Source organism: Histoplasma capsulatum, assembly GCF_000150115.1.
Source record: "Histoplasma capsulatum G186AR genomic scaffold supercont2.8, whole genome shotgun sequence".
Taxonomy (NCBI): Eukaryota; Fungi; Ascomycota; class Eurotiomycetes; order Onygenales; family Ajellomycetaceae; genus Histoplasma; species Histoplasma capsulatum.
The window spans coordinates 1075274-1097912 of NW_025544808.1; the positions used below are offsets into that span (position 1 = coordinate 1075274).

The window sequence follows — 22639 nt, forward strand, 5'->3', positions numbered from 1 at the left end:
GCTGAGGCAGTTGGTGATCTGAGAGAGTTGCGTGAGTTGAGGTTGACGGATTTCAAATCGCAGGAAAGGGCGGGGCTGCGATGCGTTGTGTGCGCCGTGCAGCCAATCACAGGCCGCGCCGCCCGCCTGGCGCTCCGAGGTACTTCCCAAGTCCTTTCCTGCCCCTCACCCGCGGAAGAGTGACTTCTGTGGTACTTGTCTCTCACCGTCATTGATCCAGGGTTATCCGGAGTGGGTTAGAGAGAATCTTAATATGACTGGGTTTCATTGCCACGCTGATGACTCCGACTCTAACTATGTAAATGAACAGAAGAAAACCAAAAAAGAATACATACAACCCTATGCAAGACGAATGTAGCTGGATGACGAAAGAACTCCCCTGGCGACCATCCGCCCCCTATGACTAATATCCCAAACAAGAAAGAAAGAAAGAAAGAGAGAGAGAGAGAGAGAGAATGTGTGTGTGTGTGTGTGTGTGTGTGTGTGTGTGTGTGTGTGTGTGTGTGTGCGGGGGTGGGGAAATAGTTAAAGTCATATCTAAACCAACATAAAGTGGCACTGCAGCGAAGGATCAAAAATCAAGAAGATTAAAACGCAGCACCGAATTAAAGGAATGATAAGTGGTATATACATACAATAGCGTATGGGAAAATAATAACACGTCTTTGGAAAAGGGAAAAAGGTTAAAAGGAATTTTAGAAATCCAAAGGGGAGATCAAAAAAAAAGTAAACAATAGAGCAAGCAGCAAAAAGACCAAATCCCCACTTATGCCGACCCCAAAATCTTCGTATACGCATCCTCCACATCTTTCGCAATTTCCATCAACGTCACAATGAGGATCTGATGCGTGATATGCGGCAGCTTATCCCGATGCAACCCAATCCACTCAAGCGGCGGCGTCGCTTCTCCCATATCCCGCAGCTGCGGCGTCTGGATCACCGGCGGCTCTAGCGCTGTATACATATACCGCGACTGCGGCACATTGACTACCGCCGTGATTTTTACCTGACCCGTATCCTCCCCGCCTTCGCCACCCTCGTCGCGTTTGCGCGTAATCTGCACCGTCGGCTGTGGCAGCGGTTTCCCCAGCCGGCTGGCAAGGCTGTTGGTGTGGTTCGTCCACATGCCCCGAATGAAACTGATGCGCGAGTAGTTCCAGCCAACGTCGACTTTACCTTCAAAGGAGCTTTTGAAGATGTAGTCGATCTGGTTCGAGTGGAGTGTTTGCCAGGTTTCCATGCTTGCGAGGACACGGGGTACGTTTAAGATCGTCCCGCCGCGGGATTCGTCGGCACGCGTCACGATGTCGTGTACTGAGAGGTCTTCAGGTGCTGGCGGTGGGGCTCCCGTGGGCCGACTGATGCTGGAAAGTTCTACCTTGAGCTGGCCGAGTGTGAGCCCAAGTCCGCTGTGGATTCGTCCATCTTCAGCTGCGACGGAGAAACGCGCTTCGGCATCCAGAGCTACCAGTTTGAAGATCTGGTGGTCGTGGAACGTACCCGGGAACGCGCCGAGGTTGATGGATTTGAGAATTACAACCACTTCGGTGTGTAGCGATATCGGCATTTTCTGGTCATCGTCGTCGGCTTTCTTTGCCAATGGAGCATCTGCTGCTGGTTGCTGAAGAAGCTCGTCGAAGCCGATTGTGGATTTGCGACGCAGGAATCTTTCAATTTCCTTTAAGGAGGATTGATGCGCGGTCTGTTTCTCTTGTACGAATCGTTGGAGTGCTTGGTATAGAGCTAAGCCTTGCGAGGCAGTAAATGAGGTGCAGAATATTTGAACTCTATCTCCCTCCAGAATGCTGACAAGATAATCCTTCTGCGATACAGATGTATTCCGAACGTTGTACATGAAAAACACGAACGACGATATATCCGCCACCAAGAATGGTTGATACTCGAAGGATACTTTCGCCTCTAGTTGATTGAACCTTGCTGATGCCTGGATCAAGGGAGTCTGGTATGCTTTTTGATCGCTGTCTGGCCATTGGATAGACGTTCGAATCTTAAAGTCGTGCAACCCAATGATCCCGCTTAGCCGACCCTTACTTTCAATAGCGATTTCCTCAAATCCAATGCAGAGATTTTGCTCCCAATCAGACGTTTTCTTCGACGTTAACCATAAACCTTTGATGGCGAAATCCGATTTACCTAAAGTCTGGCCTAGATCAAGGCAAATATCCAGCTGCGTTATCGCAATTACAGCATTCCAAGGAAAAGAGCCAGTGGCAGCCATTTGCTGGTAGCGCTGCACGAGGTATGCATGCGTATCCGTAGCGGGTTGGGGGTTAGCTGGCCGTTGGGTCGGTGGGCCTTCAGGCGGAACCCATATCTCCCGGAACAGAAGAAAGTCCTGAACTTGTTTGGCATTCACGTGAAGCCCTGTAGGACTGATCTTCAGGATTGCCGAAATCCCATTGTTAGAGCTGACGTGCTTGCTATTTATCGTTGACATAACAATAGAGTCAACTGTCAAGCTAGCCGTGGATTCGCTGGAGTATACATGCTTGACCGAAGCATGTAACGAGTTAAACGCCAAAGCCATAGCAAAAAACCGCCTCTGCTCTGCTGATTGGACAGTATTGACTGTAATATAGCTGTCTTCAAAACGTGCAGTAGCCAAAACCCGTGCGATTGGTTGGCAGCTTAAGGTGAATTCCTGCCTGCAAATCCGCAGACCAATATTTAACTTGCACCGCCCAAGGATGGTTGTAGGGTCATTTGTGCCCAGAGGTCTCTCAAGTGAAGACTTTTGGGCAGGTTGTTGGCTGTTATCGGAGAAGTCGTTCGTTCCGTCTGATTCTCCAACAACTTCTTTCACACTCTCAGATATCTGGGTGATCAGAGGAACAACAGTGGGGTAGAGGACATTGGTGGAGGCATCGACCTTCATTTCCGCATTTAAGGTGGGCTCCCCATCGCCAGAGTCTTCGTACTGGACTTTTAACGCTACCCCGGGAGCTCGCAGCGTTGCTGTGGTTTCAGCATCCTGCGGGATATACTGGCCGTATTTGCCTCCACCAGACGCTCGAGAATTTCGAGTCGTTGTTGAAGCAGCGCTTGTCGTCCCATCGTCCTGCCGACCTTGCAAACTGACGACGGCTCCGGAAAAATCAGCATCGATGAGTAGAGAAGCGAGCCTAGTAATACTTGTGCTAGATGTTGTCTTTTTCTTTTCCAGAGGGATCGCAGCACTCCAAAGCTTGTTTGCTTTGCGCAGGTTGTCGCTGGCTAATGCGATCGAATCCTGAAGAATCCGTGCTGGCAGAATGAATTCTGATGTCACTCGAATATCCAACTCTTTCCCCGCGGCTTGAAATGCCAGTCGGCGCTCCCTTCCATTGGAGAGGTACGCGACGTTGAACACGGCCTCGGGTAGAAGAGCAGAATTTCGTGACCTTTTCGTCTTATCCATCTGTAGAGGAACCATTTGAAGTTGCAAATCTTCAATTCTTAGACGGGCGGCGCTTTGTCTTTTAGTTGCCAGCTCTACCTTCCGGATGGAAAAGACGAGATTTTCTGGTTGTCTTCCTTGGAGAGTGGGGGCTGGCGTGGAAATGATCCAGCTCACTTGGATATTAGCGAGCACAACTGAGTACATGGCATTGAACAGATTTTGAGTCTCGGCTTGCTCGCCACAGGTCTCCATGGACGACATCCTTTCTGGTGCAGTGATCAGTCGCAGTCTCCTGAGATGTTTGACCTCCTGCGATAAATCGAGAGTCTTCAGTCTCTCTTGAAGGTGGGCCGCAATATCAACAATCATCATTGCAGTCTCGGCATATAGTTCGATTTGCAAACTTTTGTTGATTACATCATATGATCGCACAACATCACCACCATCATTGGTCCTTGAAGTTCCCAATATCTGAGCGTCGAGCAGTAAGCTACCATAAGGATTTGTATGCACCTCATCGCGTTTCTTGAGATCGAAACTAATGCGAGATAGACGGAGGTTGAATTCAGGATATTGAAGAACGGGTCCATTGAGAGAAGCATTTTCTAAATGGAATTGCACCAAGCCCACTTTAAAGTTCATGTCCGCAGAGTAATCCTTACTACTCAAACCAGGAGCAGTTGCAAAAATATCGACACCAGCCAATGTGAACCGGACCTTATATATGAGGTCATGGTCAGAAGGCTTCATTTTGGGTGAACTATAACCGTGAGAAACAAGGCGGTCAAAACGTTGGCTAAGAATTTTAATATCGTGCTCCAAGTCTGACAATAAATGCGATATTTCCGGTCCATTTAAAGCACCAAGTAGGTTACGTACAGCTCCAGCATCGACTTTGGTGAGTTCCATGGTTATATCGATATCCAAAGATGTTTGATTAGGAGATGTCTCAACAATGATACGGCCGTTGATAGGAGGGATATCAAGGGCAGAAATGATGCTCGAATCCGCCTCATTATCTGTCCAGAACTTGTGTGAATTATTCTTCAGGTCAAAGTCAAGTTCTAATTTGGAACCCTTCGCAGGGGCGATAGAGAGTCTAGCGACCTTTCCAGAAATAGAGTAAACTAATGACGGAAGGAGTAAAAATCGTACATGGTAATCATCCAAAAACATTGCAACATGGAATCGATGGATAATCATTTTCTTAGCCGTGGTAGAATGTATTTCGCGCTCTGATTGTGATGATTCGATCGTAGAAATCAACTCAATAATATATTTGACTTCATCCTCCACAATTCGATCAACCACTTGAACCATACCAAGGGGATCTTCGTTCATATCATAGAGTAACTGCCGGCACGCAGCTGCGGATTTCCAGTCATGTTTAACACGAGCCCCGCTGACTTGTGAGGTGTGCGATACGAAAACATTGGGGCACATTAGCCTCCAAATCATCAGGTCTTTTAAGCGGCTACTAAATTGAACAGAAGACTCATCGGAGCTGACAACCACACTTGTAGAACTTCTTGAATCTTGCCTGGAAGGCTGATGGATCACTGAACCTTTAATGCCACTACCTCGCAGAGAGACATTAATGTTGATTCCGTCAACAACGACTGATCCATCATCAACTAGGAAAACAAACTGAATTTCGTCAGTCTTAGCGGCCGGCCCGGCATCATGTGGAACCTGGGCCGGTGGCGCAGTTTGTTTCTGTCGTCCTGATACCATTTCAAGGATCCCCTCAACAAGTTCACAAATTTCCCATTTAAGTCCCAGGGATATATTAGAGCAGAACGTCTGTACAGCTATATACCGGCTGTGAGGTCCGCCTGCAGTTTGTTGCTTTAACGGACTTATTCCGAGGTTCAGCGAAGTCGAGAAACCCTGAAGTGATAATCTACTTTCCTTCGGGCCAGGGTCTAAACAAAACCCTATCCTATTCATATTTAAAGTGAAGGTTTGGTTTGCCGGTTCACGAGAGTTAGCATTTCCCTCTTCCAAATTCCCCCAAATTACTTTCATCACAGCGCTGTTTTTGACATGGGAAAGATCCCAGGTTCTCCAGCGATCAAAGTTGGATAATACAGTAGTTTGAGCATCTGGTGGGCATGAAATCGTATTGGTTATGCAATCGCAAGCCAACTTCGAGGTTTGGTCAGCCGGTAAGCAGTTGTAGATATTCCGCAATCGAGAAATGATTTTCCAGGAATCATGAAGTCTTAAGTGATCCTGAGCGGCTCGTAGCACGTATGACGTCCGTGTCAGAAACAACGGATCAGGTGTTTGGGAGCCGTGGCTAGTAAGAGTATAGACCAAGCAGCGAAGTCGTCTTGTGTAAGCTGCGGAGGCTTTTTGAAAAGGTGCCACAATCGAGTCGACTAGGTTGGTAGTACGGTCAATCAGGAATGCCGAGTCTTGGACGGATTTGCTTGAGGTTGCGGTTTCGATATCTTGAATCTGAATATGAGAGCGCTGCGTCTCTTCTTCGAACGCTGACCAGCAAATTATGTTTTTCAATGTACAGTGTACCAAGCCTTTACGATCAAGCGCTTCCATTTGCTCTCCATGAGCTGATAGTGAAACTTCATCAGCCGCTAAATGCATCGTGAAGTCTGTCTTGGGAGGTCGTACATGGCCACCCCGTTTGCTTTCGACAGCGGTGCGAAACGTGGAACTAATATGAGCAAGCTTTAAGTCATACTGGTCACGGAAGTTTCCCAATTGGTCTACATCCATTGACTTAGATGAATTGATAAATCGAATATGCAAGCGGGGGAAAACGAGCGAAAAGTTGGATATTTTCTTGGGACCTGCAATTGCTTTTTCATGCGCTAAAATGCTTGAAATGACACCGGCCTGGAGATTGTCAATGATATCAACTGGATGAGCTGGCTGTAGTTCATCGAAAAGCGAAGATATAGCGGAAAGAGCCTCTGGGGAGCCCAAGCCACGTAGACCACGTTTAAATTCATAGTGGAAAAAGACCTGGGTAGCATTTTCATATTTTGATCCAGAATCAAGTGTGATATTACTGCCCAGGTCCCACTCGCTCCGTTCTGGAATATCGTCCGAGTTGGGAAACATGGGAACGCCGCCAATATCAGGTTCTATCCCATTGAAATGGAAGTTCGGAATGGCCCATGGGCTGGATATACTGTTAGTGGGGCTTAATATGTTGTTCGGTCCCCGTGCTCCATCGAAGCTGTGAGTGGTTTGGCGTCTAGATGCAACTGTAGCATCCGTAACATCAGAGCCGTAGGGCGGCACGCGGCTAAAGTTTGGGAAGTTTCCCCGCTTCGATCCAGAAGATCGAGAAGACCGTATCGAGCTTTTTCCACTCGATATATACGGAAATGGGGATGACGAAATGGAGGAGTCTTCGTAAAATTTAGGAATCGATTGAATCGGTTCAGGCATAAGCGGTACAGGCATGGCGGGTGGGCTGACCTTATAGTTGGTAGTATTTAGAGAAAGCTGCGCTAATGTATTTTCAACATTATGAAGTAGCCAAGGTGTCCTATTGGACCGCTGATCATGTACGCGGATATGCTCTTGTTGAAGACCACGGGAAACGAAAAAGTCCGATTTGCGTTCCATCATCCTGAAGAATAGTGACGTTTGGAAATATCCATAGGTCTTGACCGTCTCTCGCGAGGGCTCTCGCAGTCGAATAGCTGCGTTTCGATCTACTACAGCGAGAATAAGATCGGGCAAATTTAGGTTGAGCCGCGAAGAAAAGTTCATGTCCGCCCAATCATTGAAGTCAAGGTTGATAACTCCACAGTTGAACAATATGGCGGAATCCTCGACTAGGACCCAAGTCCGTATACGATTCACTCTGGCTCGCACAAACGTCACATCATGGATTTCGATGGGGTGGAGTGGGGGTAGTGCATTCTCCTCATCGTCGAAAGAAAATGCCAGAAAATTTACTGCTGATGCAGCATATTTTAGAAACGAAGGAGTGCATTCTCCGACAATGTATCCAACTTGAAAATCCCAATTGCAAACATAAGTTGGTTCGGTAGGAGGCAGCCCGAAAAGGCGATGACCGTAGATAGATAAACCATCCAGAAATAACTGAGTACTTGAGGAAAAATGGGAACCATCGGGTTGAGCTGAATCTATAACAAATTCCGCCGGGCCAAATGATGTTTCCATGTCCATGTAATAATTTGTAAACCTCAAATCGGTATCGAAAGTTACAGTGTCTATTCTCACACAATTTGTACGGTCATAGATATGGGCGGGTAGAAAAATGCTGCCATTGTCTGCGTGAACCTGGATAAAGATGTCAAGATCGTTTGTTTTCGGTGAAGGATTCATGCCACCACTCTCTTCCGGCGTGTGAGCCGTAGCGAGTAAGCCTTGATATTCTTCCAAGGTTTTGAAATGAAGGTATTCGCCGAAGTAGTTCTCCTTTATTTTTAAAAAGTGCCGTATTAAAAATCCATAGAGATAAAGCTTAGGCGAAACACCGACTATATCGAGTGTTAACCTATCCGTTAGGGTTGACGAGGTTTCAAGATTATACTTGTAACTACCTGTTAAGCCCATCCTTTTGAGCGTCGCAACGGAGTTATCGTGGAGAAAGGCGCGCTGCGTGTTCCACAATGGTGTCATCAATTCGATTGATCCATTTGACAAATTAACATCGAATCCTACAGCATTGCTTTTTGGTTTATATTTCTCGACAGGGATATTGACGTGGGAGGTCAGGCGCTCGCTGTGTATGACGAGGAAAGAGTTGTCATTAGTATCGGATGGGTTATTTATTATGTTTGAATCGTTGACGTTCAAAAAGAGCTTGAAGTTCGTGAAGCAAAAGTCAATGTTGTAACGGAAAGGCACAAATGTATAAAAGTCGGGGGGAGGTCCCGAAGTCCAGTCATTCACTAGATCTATCAGGAGGAAAATGTGGTCTCGTAATAAGAAAAGTTCTAAGTTTTCGCTGTCAATGTTGATGGACCAGGAGCGCCGGATATTCCACTCCAACGGATTCGACAAGTCGAAAGAAATCATCTGCACCCCAGAGGTCCACAATAGACCATGGTTTACACTAGATGTCACCCTGCTCCCGCTCAGGTGAAGGTCCAACTGATTTTGGTACCCTGAGCTTGAAGCGACCATGTCCATTGAATATCGAATTGTGGAATTTGCCGCTATCCGGATGGCAAACCAACCAAAGGGCCTAATATCGGGGCCATGGGTACTTTTTTCGGCGTCCTTATTTCGTGGATGTTTTTTGTCTTTCCGGTTTTGCGATTTGGAAAGTCCCCCAACAGCATCAACCCGATCTTTCCACAACCAATCTTTGGACGCTTCTCTGGTTGGAATCCGCAAGGTAGTATCTTTCTCGATGTTGATGGTTAATTTAAACTTGGTGCTTTGACGAGGCGTATAGGGTTCAAGGGGTGGAGATGGCTGTGAATCTCGGTAAAGGTTTGGGAAAAATACCGTCTGGATACACACACGTTCCCTGTCCGCCCAGGGGCCATAGTTAATAGTTCCGCCCCCAATGCACAGTTGCATACCCCACTCGGGGGGATCCGCACCATTGATATCATCAGAAAGTTTATGAACTGAAAGTTGCGAATGCATTCCGCCCCTTGGCACTTTCCCCGGCACATCCCAATAATAATTGAGGAGCAGGTTGGGGCAATCGATTATGGTAGAGAATCGGCCATATTCGATAGCGCTCCAACCCTCATGTGCATCTCGATCATCTTCGTCAAGGTATCGAGTCAACCCGAGCCAACGAGATTCACCTGGCAACCCCGTTTTTGCTGGAGGACTAGAACATGCTCCACGTGTTTCTCTTCCCGCACCTACGTGGAATGACTCGACTGAAGTCTGGAAATATGGGATCAGGTCACGAACATTGTGCCATATCCTGCGTCTGTGGTGTTGATATCTCGAATGAAGGTCCCTTGGGTTTCTCCCTCTTTCTTGGTCTCCTTTCGCTGCTCGCAGCCCGCTGGCAGTAGCTTGCTGGGATTGTTTAAAGTCTGGATTGGGTTTCATCTGAACTACAGGGTGGCATAGGCGAAATTCAAATACATGTCTGAACATGTCTAGCGGGCCAGAGCTGCTAGCATCAATGTGCCCACAAGCACTTTCAAACTTTGCGGTCAAAAACGTTTTTGTGTTTTCGTTACCAATAACCATAGCTCCTTTAGTGCAAACTAACTCCAGGGGAAGCAGAGCCAGCGGTTTGGAACGTGACGCGTCTTTTGCTGAGCTGGCCGAAGAGGAATCTAAAGCTTCTTCCGAATTCGATTCTTTACGAAATAAACGGATGCGAGTGCGATTGGCTAACGTTGACGGTTCAGACTGGCTCGGACGTGAAGTAGCCGATTCAATGCGAGAGGTGGGATGTGAACAATCCTTGTTATCAGTTGATCCACTACCTGTTTGCGCTGAGTTACGTGATTCCGATCTCTCATTATTCTTTCCAGTAGCATGATCACTTCGGCCATTGTCGCTACCATCAGGTTCCTTTCTCGGAGTATATCCAAAGCCAGAGAGAATAGTATCGTAGGCAGCACTCCTGTTATAAACAAACCACTCAAGACCCTGGATTGTCAATTCCAACCGACAAGGCAGGCTATTTCTCTTAGTGGCACCGCCCTGCTGGCTGGTGCTGGGGTTTGGGCTTTGCGTGCTTTCATCCGAATCAGACTCTCCCACCTGCTCTCTCGAGAATTCCGGACCATCTTCGTGATTTCGAGCCAAACCAACCTTACGTACGGACCGAAGCCAATACTTCCATGTCAGGTAACCTGATTGTACCAATATCGTCTCATTCTCTCCGTGATAGCGAAATCCTTTGAAAAATATCCTTCCGCCGAGTAGGGAAATTTGAAGCGCATGGATATCGATATAAACCCCGTAGTAATGCCAGGTATAGGCTCGGATGGGATACGAAACAATGGTAGCAAAGAGCCTATTGAAGTAAAATAGGAAGAAAAGAGTACTACGTCGCGAATATGAGCTTTAGATGTACTTCCTCTTCAAATATGTTGGGGATCAAGACTCACAGAATGCCACAGACAATGAGTTCAACTAAAAACACCCTGCCAATAATCAGCCCCACATCAAAAGCTGAAGGATCGGAAATATTACCAATTAAACTTGGGAACTACTGAAGCCAGTGACTCGGCTGTTAATCTGCCTCCTTCCATGTTGTCGAGCTATGCAAAGTCGATGGTATCGAGATTCGGCTGTCCCATTGCACGCAAATCCTCCTCCACATGCCAGCAACCATGTCTCTGCAAAGAGGCAAGGAGTACCGCAAGAGCAAGGTTTCAAGAATGGCATAATGTAAGTGATATTACCATACCGAGGACATCAGGGCCAAACATCTTCATGGGTGTGGATATCTATTCGACTTTTAACGGAGTTGGGTTGAGTGCCGAGCATGATGATAATTGCCGTGCTGAAGGTAAGGTTGTGTTTGGATGTCACGGGACGAAGCTTCCCAGAAACAGAACAAGCCTCACGGCTCTTTAGGGGATCTTTATGTAAGCTCTCAAGGCTCCGCAAGTCCTAGAGATTAGCTTAGGGTGGAATAGTTAAGGATTAAGGGCAAAATTGAACAATCTTATGACTAGTTTTTGATGCTAGTTACAATCCCCCTTGATCTTTTTTTTCTTCAAAAAAAAACAAAAAGAAAAATAAGAGAATCCTTCTTCTTAAAGAGAAAAAAAACAAACAAATAAGCAAGACCTCAGAAGGAAGGAGAACAGGGCCTCATAAGGAAAGATGTTGTAAGGATATAGGGCCTGAAGGATTCGCCAAGAAGAAAGGTCCCACTACATGGAAGGAATTGCTGTTCTCTAGTCCCCCCATAATGAATCCATCGCCGTATGGATTCTATTTAATGTTCATATAAACTTGCCCACTCTAGGATACTCGCTCCTATCTCTCTCTTTTCAAAGTTCCATTTTTGGCTATCCCAGTGATTAAACAACTCAAGGAGTGTGAAGGTGTCCCCTGGAATGATAGTCAGACCGACTTCGTCCTCAAAGGAAATCTTGTCATCCGCTTTACGATTGTTATGAGAGTCCAGGTGGCTGAATATCTCAGTCCAGAAGTCATTAGTTGCTTCTGGAGCCCAGGTTTTGGTCCGGAAGACAGCAAGAAGGTTATAAGGCCTTTGGGGTGAATAAAGTTCCAGAAGGAGGATTGGACGTGAATAGTTGAGAATCTGGTCCTTGAGCTCATCGGGTTCTAGCTGACCACCATACACCCAAAGGCGATTAACAAGGGACTCATATGAATCATAGGACCTGATTGATCCTATGAAATTGTTATATACAGACCTTTGTTTCTGGGAGCTATGGGCAACAAGATGATCGACAATCAGCATTTTGATCTTACGTATCTCACTATTGCTGAGCGCTGCTCCAGCAATAGAAAAGGGATCCAGTACTCCTATCCCTAGTACTATTTTGCCTGCCTTGTCTTTGGGACCTTCTGGAGGAGGGTGGTAGGACGAAACTTCTTCATCCCAAATCTCTTGTGCTGTGATAAGATAGCACTATGACCACTAGGTTATCCATAGCAAAAAGCCAACGTAACCATTTGTTAAATGGTTGCGCTCATAGTGATATATATACCCGTGGGCGTGGTGGTGTGGCTCGGCCCACAGCGGGCGTGGCCACCCAATCCACCACCTATATACTGCGACCGCCAGCCACAGTATAGTGGGGAACCACAGTGCAATCCTTAGTAGTCCAGTAACCTTTTCTTGGAGGCCTTCGAGTAAGATGCTTAGAAATAGACGCTCTGCTTCCTGCAGTTTAAGTTCAGAGATCACTGCAGAGGGTTCTCCTTTTTGAGATGGTTGTGGTTCAATAACCTCAAGCTTCAGAAGGACTGTGTACTTTAGTTGTCGCTGGAGGCATTGGGAGACAGGGTATTTCAATCTAGAGAGGAGGTTCCCGGGGCTATAAGAAGGTTCAGGGGTTTCAAATTGTTCGGAGTCCTCTCCAAGTGAAGTCAGAGAGGAACTAGAAGCCTCTGAGACAGCAGTAGTTGAAGCTGGACTTTTTTCCATCTGATCTGAGAGCTGTGAGGTGGGGCGTGCTTTGAATACTGAAGCTATGTCTTTTCTGAGACAGGGCTTGTTCAACTCAATCCCTCTGGAGTCCAGCTCCTGCAGCAACCTTGGATAGGGGGCCCCAGCCTTGAGTAGATCATAATAATCATCTTTGCGCCATAAGGTCAAACCTCCACTGAAATGTAGGATGTGCTGCATGATGGTGTCTAAAATCTCTTTGATTTCACCATCTGTTGTTGCTAGAGGCCGGGTGTCAAACCTGGCATTGGCTTTGATCGGGGTGGGAGGTGATGGCATAGTGTGGGTTGGAGTAATGACAGTGGTCGGGGTATCCTCTAGGCCAGCCAAAGGGGGCAGGGACTCTTCCCTGTTGACCTCTTGCATTAATGTTTCTTGGGTTGGCGGGTTCGATATCTTCGGGTCCTTAGCACCATCGTGGGAGGGGATCTCGCTCATGCTTCGGAGGATGTTTAAGGCGCTTGCGCCCCTTGTAACAGTTGTAGATCTTGCTCGTTTGCTCTTGCTTCCAACAGTTGTAGTCTCCCCAAGAGGCCTCTTGTTGGTTCCAGCCGCACCGACAGGTAACACAGAACGAATATGTTCGATGGCGCAGTGCAATTTGTTGACTGCCTCAGGGGGCAGGGGGACTTGCAGGGCGGATGATAGTTCCATCTTCAGGGAGGTATTCCTGCTAACAAACTCCGCATTGCTTGTCTCCAGATCCTCCACCTTTTTCATGAGGGATTCCTTCGTCTTTTCCAGCTGCCTAATCGCGACATCTTTGGCTGCAATCATGGCTGTTTTCTCTTCAAGTTCCTTCTGCTGTGCAGCAGGAAGTATAGGGCTCACATCAGTGGAGTTGGGGAGCAGGCTTTTCGGAAGATTGACCATAGGTTTTCCTCGATACATAAAGGTTCTGACAAGAGGTTTAGCATCTTCAAGGGACAAGGCTTCTTCAGCGGTGATGGGGGCGGTCTTTGTGTCTTTAGCTTTTCCATTTAGAGTGAAATGGCGCGGCCACCACCGGCCAAAGGCCTCAGAGGGGAAGATTTTCAAAGAACTGTCCTCAAGGATCACCCTCAGGGCTTGGAATTGTTCGGATGTGAGTTGCCGGTAGAAGGGAGGCGTGTGGTCAGTGGTGATCTCTTCAACATCAATATAGCCCTTCCACAATGGATGCTCATCAGAGTGGAGGGCTGAGACCCCGTCCATCCAGTAATCCCCTAGATGGATGGTCTCCCACACCTCTGAGGTCGGGAAGGTCTTGATAAGGGCGGCTCGTTCCATCTTCTTTGGATTGCTTGTAGCGTGAGGCCTACCTCCAGGCACTGGGGTGATCTTGTTCCTATGGGTAGTTACAATCCCCCTTGATCTTTTTTTTCTTCAAAAAAAACAAAAAGAAAAATAAGGGAATCCTTCTTCTTAAAGAGAAAAAAACAAACAAATAAGCAAGACCTCAGAAGGAAGGAGAACAGGGCCTCATAAGGAAAGATGTTGTAAGGATATAGGGCCTGAAGGATTCGCCAAGAAGAAAGGTCCCACTACATGGAAGGAATTGCTGTTCTCTTTCCCAGCTCCAGCAAAAACCACCCTCGACCCGCCCAAACACCCATGAATCTTTGTTACGGTGCTGCTTTGATAAATTATTCTCGCTGTCAGAACACGACAGACTACTCGGCTCACCTGTCAATCTGCGATAGTAAATAGTCTGTCTCCCTGCGCGACGCCACTCCATGGTGACCCCTAAAGAGCGCATCAAATCCGTCTTGGCGTGGACAGAGCATTGTTATGGTGCATGATTCAATCCGCGGAATGACCTCAGGGCAACAATGGGCCAAACAACATCACAACCGTGAAAGATGCATTCGATCACGCCAACAATGACGAACGTCTCCGGCTCTTCTGGAGGCACAGGGTCTAGCCTGGCCCAGGTTACGGTCATCGTTGCAGGTGTGGCATCTTTAGTGGCTACATTAATATCTCTAATGTTTGTCAACAGCCTCCTGTCTCTGCTTGCACGATATCTTTCTTGTGACATTCCGCTGATTCTGATTTCTACCCTAGATCGATATGGCTTCAAACGTAAGCAGCGCCTTTGCTCCGATATGTATATATATCACCGGAAAATAACACAGGCGGTGCAGGAAAAATTATCGGAAGCCGCTGCTTCAGCGTTATGTTGTGAGGATACTTTTAATGTCGGTTGATGGTTGCCCTTTCATATAAATTTGGACCGGCATGCTAATAGTCACGTAGGGTTCCGATATACTCCGTCTCGTCGTGGGTGAGCATCGTTTCGTTGAAAGCCTCTGCTTTTATAGCACCGATCCGTGATATCTATGAGGTAGGAGCCCTCAATTCTGAGGCATACTGGAATCTTCCATTAACTTGGTGACATGAAAGGCATTTACGATATATACATTTTTTCAACTCCTTATCAATTTGGTTGGCGGAGAACGAGCTCTCATAGTCATGACACACGGACGCGCACCAGTGCAGCATGCTTGGCCGCTCAACCACTTCCTTCGTAAAGTCGATATTTCCGATCCCCACACCTTCCTTGCTATAAAGCGTGGTATTCTGCAGTATGCATGGTTAAAGCCTATCCTTGCTTTGGCTTCCATAATAATGAAAGCTACCGGGACATACCAAGAGGGCTATCTTGGGCTCTCTTCTGGATACCTGTGGACCGGGATTATATACAATATAAGCGTCACGCTCAGTCTTTATTCATTGGCAATGTTCTGGGTGTGTATGCACGATGACCTCAAACCATTTCGCCCTGTTCCTAAATTTCTTTGCGTCAAACTCATCATCTTTGCCTCATATTGGCAAGGTTTTTTTCTCTCAATCTTACAGTGGCTTGGAGCTCTACCCAATGGCGTTGCAGGCTACAGTCCAGATAACCTTGCCGCAGCAATCCAGGACAGTTTGATTTGTTTTGAAATGCCTATTTTCGCCCTTACCCACTGGTATGCGTTCTCCTGGCATGATTATGCCGATGCATCTGTATCAGCTGCGCGGATGCCAGTGAAGTTTGCTATTCGGGATGCATTTGGAATCCGGGATCTCATCGAAGACACCAAAGAAACTTTCCGTGGAGAAAACTACCAGTACAGACTATTTGACTCTGGTGATAATGTAATAGCGCATGAGGAATCTGAATCACGCTTAGCCAGAGTGATGGATGGTATGAGATATGAAAGGGGTGGGAAGGCTAAATACTGGATTCCCAAACCAGGTAAAGCAACAAGTCGAACGCCCCTCTTAAGCTCGCCAAGCAACAGCCGAAGGAACTCCAAAGGCTGGTCGAAACGAGGTAGTGCAAATGATGGAAGCCTGGATAATGATGATCTGGAGGACATGACACTCAACGAGGAAGACGAAAGACTCTTCACAAATGCGAGAGCATTAGAGTTCGGAGATTATAATGTAACCAATCGAATCCCTAAACTTCATCTATGATGAACTAACTTACCCTTTAGTATCCAGTGATAACGGCCAATGAGGTGCCACCCGACCAGCGACTTCCACGACGGACGAGGCACTCGGTATCCAACCCAGCTCGAAACAACACCGAATCAAGCTATGTAAAGAGAGCAGCTAAACATAGAAACAGACGCATTCATAATAACGAAGCGTCAGAGAGCTCTTCAGGCCGTAGGTCAAATCGCAAATCGAAACACTCTGTTAATGGAAACAAAGAACACAGCAGCTCCAGCATCTCCCCCCAGTCCCGTTTGAGGCGGAGCCAACTAATTGATCTCGTGGATGACGTCGGCGAGACCGAACGTGAACGCTTTGGGGCGCCTGGGGAACAACAAAACATAGCTAAGGAAGCCTGTTTAGTGTGAGTGGCCAACTTCCGCAACTTAGAAGTTCTATAAAAAACTAATCTAGGTCTGAAGTGATCAGCCCGTAAATGCGAACGGCCGATATGAAAGCATCGAAGGCAGGCGCATGGTCGAGCAGCCGACAGAACAACTCAGATCGGCTGATGAGGATAATGAGGCAGACACCGAAAGCCTTGCAGGGAGAAACATGGCGTATGGGTCATTCAACGAAGAACGCGACGCTTGGGGTGGATGAATTTAGGACCAGTGGTTTTATGAGTGGGATGCGATAATTATCTTGTTGCAATATATCCAATTTATTGGCTCATGGATCAAGCCCCCTTTTTTTTTTCTTGAATGTGTACGTACAGTACAGTACATGGCTTATTGGCATGGCGTTCTAGGGAAGTGGGAACGGACTTTCTACCTAGTCAGTGTCCTTTGAAACAGCGCAAGGGGATATCATTAGCCACTTTTTGTTTCGATTCATTTCTAGTTTTGACATGTGGCAATAACAATGGATGAAACTTCCATGGTTGTTTTTTTTTTTTTTTTTGAGATTTATGAGTTGCCCCTGATGTGCTTTGCTGGCTCCGGAAATATTCGATGGTCTCGATCGAACAAGGAAGTATTTAAATGCCATACTACGCCCTGTCGATTTTGAGAATAACTGATCAGGATTTCTTCCTTACGCGCCGTCCAAGACACAATCCGAGTTGCATAATAGATGCGAGGGACATCAGAAACGGCCTTGCCCTGTTTCCGTTTTCCATCAGTCAAACACAGGACAACCCTCATAACGACACATAATGCAACCACGTCGTAGCCCACAACATAGTCCGCCCGGGCTCTTGGTGTTTCGCGATCTACTGCGTAGACCATGTTTTATCGTCGTCAAAAGGGGTCGAGAATCCAACGGGGCCCGAGTACTCCGTACATACGACAAAGATTTGACAACGATTTGATACAAATTGACGCCTTATTTCATCAAGATCTAAAGACAATTTTACCTGCGCCCCTCATTCTTCAGGGGTGGGCGGACAATGCGCGGAATGGAACAGTTAACTATTGCCGTCTCTGAAGACCAAAGGGCATTCCAGTAACTAACTTTAACAACTGTGTTTATATTTGACAAAGCAAGGCGTATCCGGGGGCGGTCCCGTCTGAACCGCCGGAGGTTCACATGGATTGCCGGTAAGGACGAGGCGCTCGATCATCTCGAACTTCTTGCTGTTGCTAGGTGGCTGTACCCCCAGTGGATGACTGGAGGATTCTCCATCATGATGACTTGAAGACTAGGCCAAGCCCATGTCAAGTTTTCGACCACAACCCCAATCCTCGTCGTCGCACGATGGCAAAGGGGTCTTCGGATGGCATGAGAGCGAAAGGGCTCAGGAACTTGCCCGGATTTTAGATTAAAATAATCGCTAAACTGTTAGCAGAATGGGTCCTAAATGATAGCGACATGGATTTCTGGTGCTGAGTGCGTTTACTCAGAATGGGACTTAGTCTTTACCAGAGAAGCAGCTTCTTGAGGAGACGACGATGAACAACAAATCTCATCAATGATGCAAAACACATAGAGCAAAATTGGGGTTAAAAATTCCGCATATTCGTCCTCATCACCATCAGTACGCCACGGATATCGAACTAGGGACATGCTTCGCCGGCTTCATCAATTGTGCCAATTTTCCATACACAGTGACCTATCTGATAAATCCAGCACTACCAGGCCTGCTCAGTACTGATCCATGCCTTGCTCTGTCAGCATATCCAAGATGAAACAACATCCATTCCCTGAAGAATAATGGTCCTGCGATAATAATTGCTTGGGTTTGTTTTGCTCGTTCAGGGGCGGAGCCGCTGAGGCATTCGGAAGGGCGCTAGATATCAGATTTTAATAAAAGAAAAATAGGGGGTTAGGCTTCATGCCTAGAAGCAGCTGGAAGGGCCATTATTGCACTTCAACATGCGCGCTCCCTTTAAGCCCGCGCGAGAAGAACAACAAACAGGGACAGGGTATAGGTCCATAAAAGTTCCGGTTCAAGGATAATAATGACTTGCGGTACTCCCAATAAATCTCCGGCATCCCGTTTATCCATCTGAGGTCTGAGAGTCTTTCAATGCCTTTGACGCCTTACTAGTTGCTCTGTTCAGGGTGAGTCCAGGTTTCCTTCAAGGCTTCCTTTGACTTTCCGAACTGACAGAAGAATCGCACGCACCACCCGGGGATCACTGTGGCCTGAGTGGGACGCAGGGGTGCATGTTTACCTAGGTACTCGATGCTTTCGAACCTTGCATCTTCAGAGCTGCAATAGGTAAAGCGCTGAGAGATAGGGAAGTGGGTGCTTGCTTTGCTCAATCCATGACCATTGAACCCTCGTCGCGGAAATTATATTTGAAGCAAACAGACAGCACAATTGAAGGGGATGGATAATTACAACCCAGCCAAGTGCCGCTATTTTTTATAGGTATAGTGCATACGCCTCCATTACATATAAAATAACATATACACTACAACTATCAGTTGCTGCACAGTGTGAGGATCATAGTTATAAAAATAGTTGTAAAGTATAAGCTAACTGAGATAATATATAATATCTCTCTCTTTCTTCTTTCTATAACTACTAATGTATTGATGATATGATAGTTAGCTACCAGCAGCATCTCTCTCTTGATGACACGGTTACTTTGTATGTGATCGAGATGTATACACTATCTATAGAAAATAGCGGCTCTTGGCTGGGTTGTAATTATCCATCCCCACAATTGAAGTTCTCGATTGAGTTCAAAAGAGCGGGTGCTATAGTTATACCGTGAAGCTGCGCTTCGGAGGACTAACCTTCTGCAGCATCTTTAATTTTCATTTCTCTCCTTCACGGCGTCACCTCTTGCTGGACACTTGGCAAAGGAAGCAACAAGGTTAATTCTGACGGTGACCGAATCATGTTCCTTTTCTCCTACGCAAAGACGCTAAAACCAGCTGGACCTTTGGGGTTGTTGGACTGGAGCAACAGAGCCAAATCTCTAAGCGCCCAGATCGCACTCCATTGCGACTGCATGGCTGGCGACTTTTCCTCATGAAGGTCGGTTCATAGGCTCTCGGCCTGTCAGGAGTCGACGTGTTCTCTGCAGACACAGGAGTTGCTTCAACTCCCCGCACTACTGTCAACGAATTGGCGTTGAACTACGACTTTCGATCTCACCACTGGAAACATGGGACTTTCATGTTTACCGACCCAATTGGCTGAATCACAAATTAGCTGCAGACCAGGTGTGCATATCACCCAAGCAGGACAGTCAAGGATGGGATGTCCTTGCATGATAATGACAGGCTAAGAAACCATGGAGCCAGCCTCTCCCATCACTGGCCCGGGCACCCCCCGATAAGCCCTATAGGGGTACACTCTATATATATACCACGGCACTGTTTATAAATGAACAATGTCCCTCTCAGGCTCCGACCTTGCGGACTTAATGTTATGGCCCACTGAAGGGTCTCCCTCTTTCACAGACCCAGCTGTCATGAAAGTGCCGTTGTAATGACAACAGACTCGATGGAGCAAGTGGGCTCGGGTCTCAAGCAATGGTTCTCTTGCTTGACTTGTATCTGGCATCCGCGCGATGGGCAGGCCCATGAGCGCCCTGTTCATGAGATGGGTAAGTGGGATTGTGTCGCGTGCTTGTTGAATGACAATCATCACCAACTCCAGGCTCAGTTACTAACACCACTTACTGCAGGAGTCCCGCGAGAAATGAAACTCTGCCATGATCAACCTCATCTCGTCCCACCTATGAAGCTGGTCTTTTATGATGACCTCCCAGGCCCAGGTGCCTCTCGTTCGTCAAGCATATCCCATTGGGTTTCTGAGGGCAGGACCCTAGCATCCAGAGCAACTGATCGAATATCTACCCGAAGAAAAACCAACAAGCGCTTCTCCCACACCCCTACAATCAGCAACCCTTCGGACTTTAGAAGGCTTCACCCTCCCGCCTCCCGTCTTGAGTCCTTCCGTCCCCTCGAGCTCAGCATCTATCAACCAGGGAATCGACTGTCAGATTTACCAGAGTTCGACTTATTCGATATCGACAACTTTAACAGATTCAAACAATTACGCCCCAAGCCACCTGCGAAGGTATTCTCTCCGGAAGATAGCTCTGCCATTCATGGCCCTTCCGTATCGTCGTTTAAGGTCCGTCGAAAGCCAGTGGGTTCCATATCTCGCCGGTCCCTGTCAGTCAGTGACCGCATTGAAGTACACGACCATCGACTGCAACCTCAACCTCCTGGGCCTAATCTCGACCCGGCCCCACGAATTTCAGTCGACAAAATTAACATCCGGAGCAATACCCATGCTGGGCATACCCGAACAATGAGCGAGCCGCAAAATCGCGACAGCAGTCTCGTAATTGATCACCAGAAAGAGCCACATGTCATAAGTAGTTCGAAAGAGATATACGATTTTTCATTCCCTTCCCCACCTACCAATACCACCAGAATGGCATCACAAACAGGTTTCATCCCGCTCAACAACCAACCGATAAAGAGTGTGGGCCTAAAATCCCCCCGCTCCAACAAAGTCACTCAATGGCTCTTCCCCAAACCTCCATCCTCTTCTCCGGATACGACATTCCAGGCCGCCTCCACCCGGTGGACCTCACGCTCTCAGCATCCAAACCACTCAACAATCCACTCCCGCACCCTAAGCGGCTCGACCACATCATCAGCAAACAACTCGTCTGTGACGGCTTGCTCTGGAAAGACTCCGTCACTCTCCAGTGCCATAACTACCACAACCGTCCATCCCCCGCCATCTATCCCAGAGTCCGTAGACAGGGAGCTCGAGCCGACTGGAACAACCACAGCATTCAACATGTCTCACGGTAATAAGATGTTTGCTTCACGCCTTGAAGAACCCTTCCCGACTGTCTACGAAGCTGACTACTGCCATTCCCATCAATATTACTATCATAATAATGATGACAAGTTCCTTATCACTTCGGAAACTACGAGTCCAGTTGATTTTAGACCAGACGCAGTCGGCGTGGCATTTTAATTTTCCTTTTTTGGGTTCATGTCAAGGGTGTTTCCCACCCATATCTGTGTCGAAATGCCAACCAACTATGGAACTAAACTTCGTAACACTGAGGTTCTCCCGAGTGATCAGAGTCCAACAGCCACCCCTCGTAAAGGAAGGCTAACAATGCTTTTTGCTTACGCGAGACTTATGCTAATTACGAATCACATTATCCACATCCTTCCCTAAATGTCATGCAATTCTCCTTTCTGCGGCCTGCTTTTCCTCCCTCATTACTTTTATATATATATTTTTTTTCATTCCAAAACTATACACTCCTCTACCCGTCCCCAGTTCCCTTACTATTGTGCCGGGTTTCGGCTCCAGTCAAAGCCCGAGTTTTTGTTCTGAAGCCGCCTTCGCGCAGTTACTACAATTTCCTATTCCAATTAACATCTTTTTCCCCACGCGCATTATATTTTCGAGGGAGTAGGTTAGCGATACCCCCGTTCTTTTAATCTTTGGCCTTGGACGGATCAAAAGCTGTTGCGGACCTTAAACTTCGGCCACGAGCTGGGAAGGGTGATGGTTTGTCTTTTTTCTTTCTAATAGCTTGTTAGTTAGCCTTTTCTTTTTTAGCCTTTTTCTTGACTTCTTTATTTCTATTCAATGAGGTGTGCAATCAATCTATGATTACGCCTCTTTGAAAACTGGCTACCTAGCTACTTTTAACCATATACCCTTTGATACCTTGTCGTTCTCGATCCAATATATTATGACCATCTACATTACATGACTCCGTTTCTGATATATGCCTGCGCAGTACCAAGAGCCCAACCAACCACCAACCAGGATTGGAAGAAGACAAGAGCCGCTAACGCCGTCCAATTTTCAGGATACAGGCGCAAGAGTGTTTTAAATAAAAATTTGTGCATAAAATCTCCAAACCATTCACCATTGATGATATCGTCCATCCGTAAATAAAATTACCCGGTTATAGTTTATAAATTTTGATTTTTAAGCCTCCATTTTTCCGTATATAATAATGATACAGCATCGCGCCTCAGTAAGCTTTCGCTAAGTTCCCAAAGGAAGAAATAGGGACTGTAGAATACAGAGCGACACACAAAACAAGAACAAGGAAATAGCCAGGAGCACATGAAGGAGTCTCGATGGGTATCTTACATAGGAAGAAGGCAGGTGGGGGGCAAGGGTGCAAAAAAGCCAGTGGAAAATACAATCGTAATAGTTGGTAAGGGGGGCATGCTGCGCGTACAAACGTTGAGCAGAGTTGCACCTAGAATTTATAATGGCCATG

General features: G+C 47.0%; 5 protein-coding genes across 5 annotated transcripts; 2 read left to right on the forward strand and 3 right to left on the reverse strand.

The window, feature by feature from the left end:
• Positions 1-766: 766 nt before the first annotated feature.
• HCBG_06165 (uncharacterized protein) lies at positions 767-10770 on the reverse strand (the record flags this gene model as incomplete). The annotated part of the gene is made up of 4 exons (XM_045433214.1): positions 767-4117; positions 4280-10382; positions 10447-10510; positions 10749-10770. 4 exons carry the CDS (start codon positions 10768-10770, stop codon positions 767-769), a joined length of 9540 nt encoding a protein of 3179 aa, XP_045286382.1.
• Positions 10771-11285: 515 nt separating this feature from the next.
• On the reverse strand, positions 11286-13757 carry HCBG_06166 (uncharacterized protein; the record flags this gene model as incomplete). The annotated part of the gene is made up of 2 exons (XM_045433215.1): positions 11286-11745; positions 12028-13757. The coding sequence occupies 2 exons, from the start codon at positions 13755-13757 to the stop codon at positions 11286-11288; spliced, it is 2190 nt and encodes a 729-aa protein (XP_045286383.1).
• A 593-nt stretch (positions 13758-14350) lies between these two features.
• Positions 14351-16847, forward strand: HCBG_06167 (DUF300 domain-containing protein; the record flags this gene model as incomplete). Its single annotated transcript, XM_045433216.1, has 9 exons — positions 14351-14420; positions 14535-14577; positions 14615-14668; positions 14727-14814; positions 14874-15218; positions 15330-15660; positions 15712-15902; positions 15956-16320; positions 16379-16847. The coding sequence occupies 9 exons, from the start codon at positions 14351-14353 to the stop codon at positions 16557-16559; spliced, it is 1668 nt and encodes a 555-aa protein (XP_045286384.1).
• Positions 16848-16864: 17 nt separating this feature from the next.
• HCBG_06168 (uncharacterized protein) lies at positions 16865-17185 on the reverse strand (the record flags this gene model as incomplete). Its single annotated transcript, XM_045433217.1, has 1 exon — positions 16865-17185. The coding sequence occupies one exon, from the start codon at positions 17183-17185 to the stop codon at positions 16865-16867; it is 321 nt and encodes a 106-aa protein (XP_045286385.1).
• Positions 17186-19845: 2660 nt separating this feature from the next.
• Positions 19846-21360, forward strand: HCBG_06169 (uncharacterized protein; the record flags this gene model as incomplete). The annotated part of the gene is made up of 2 exons (XM_045433218.1): positions 19846-19963; positions 20045-21360. The coding sequence occupies 2 exons, from the start codon at positions 19846-19848 to the stop codon at positions 21358-21360; spliced, it is 1434 nt and encodes a 477-aa protein (XP_045286386.1).
• Positions 21361-22639: the final 1279 nt, after the last annotated feature.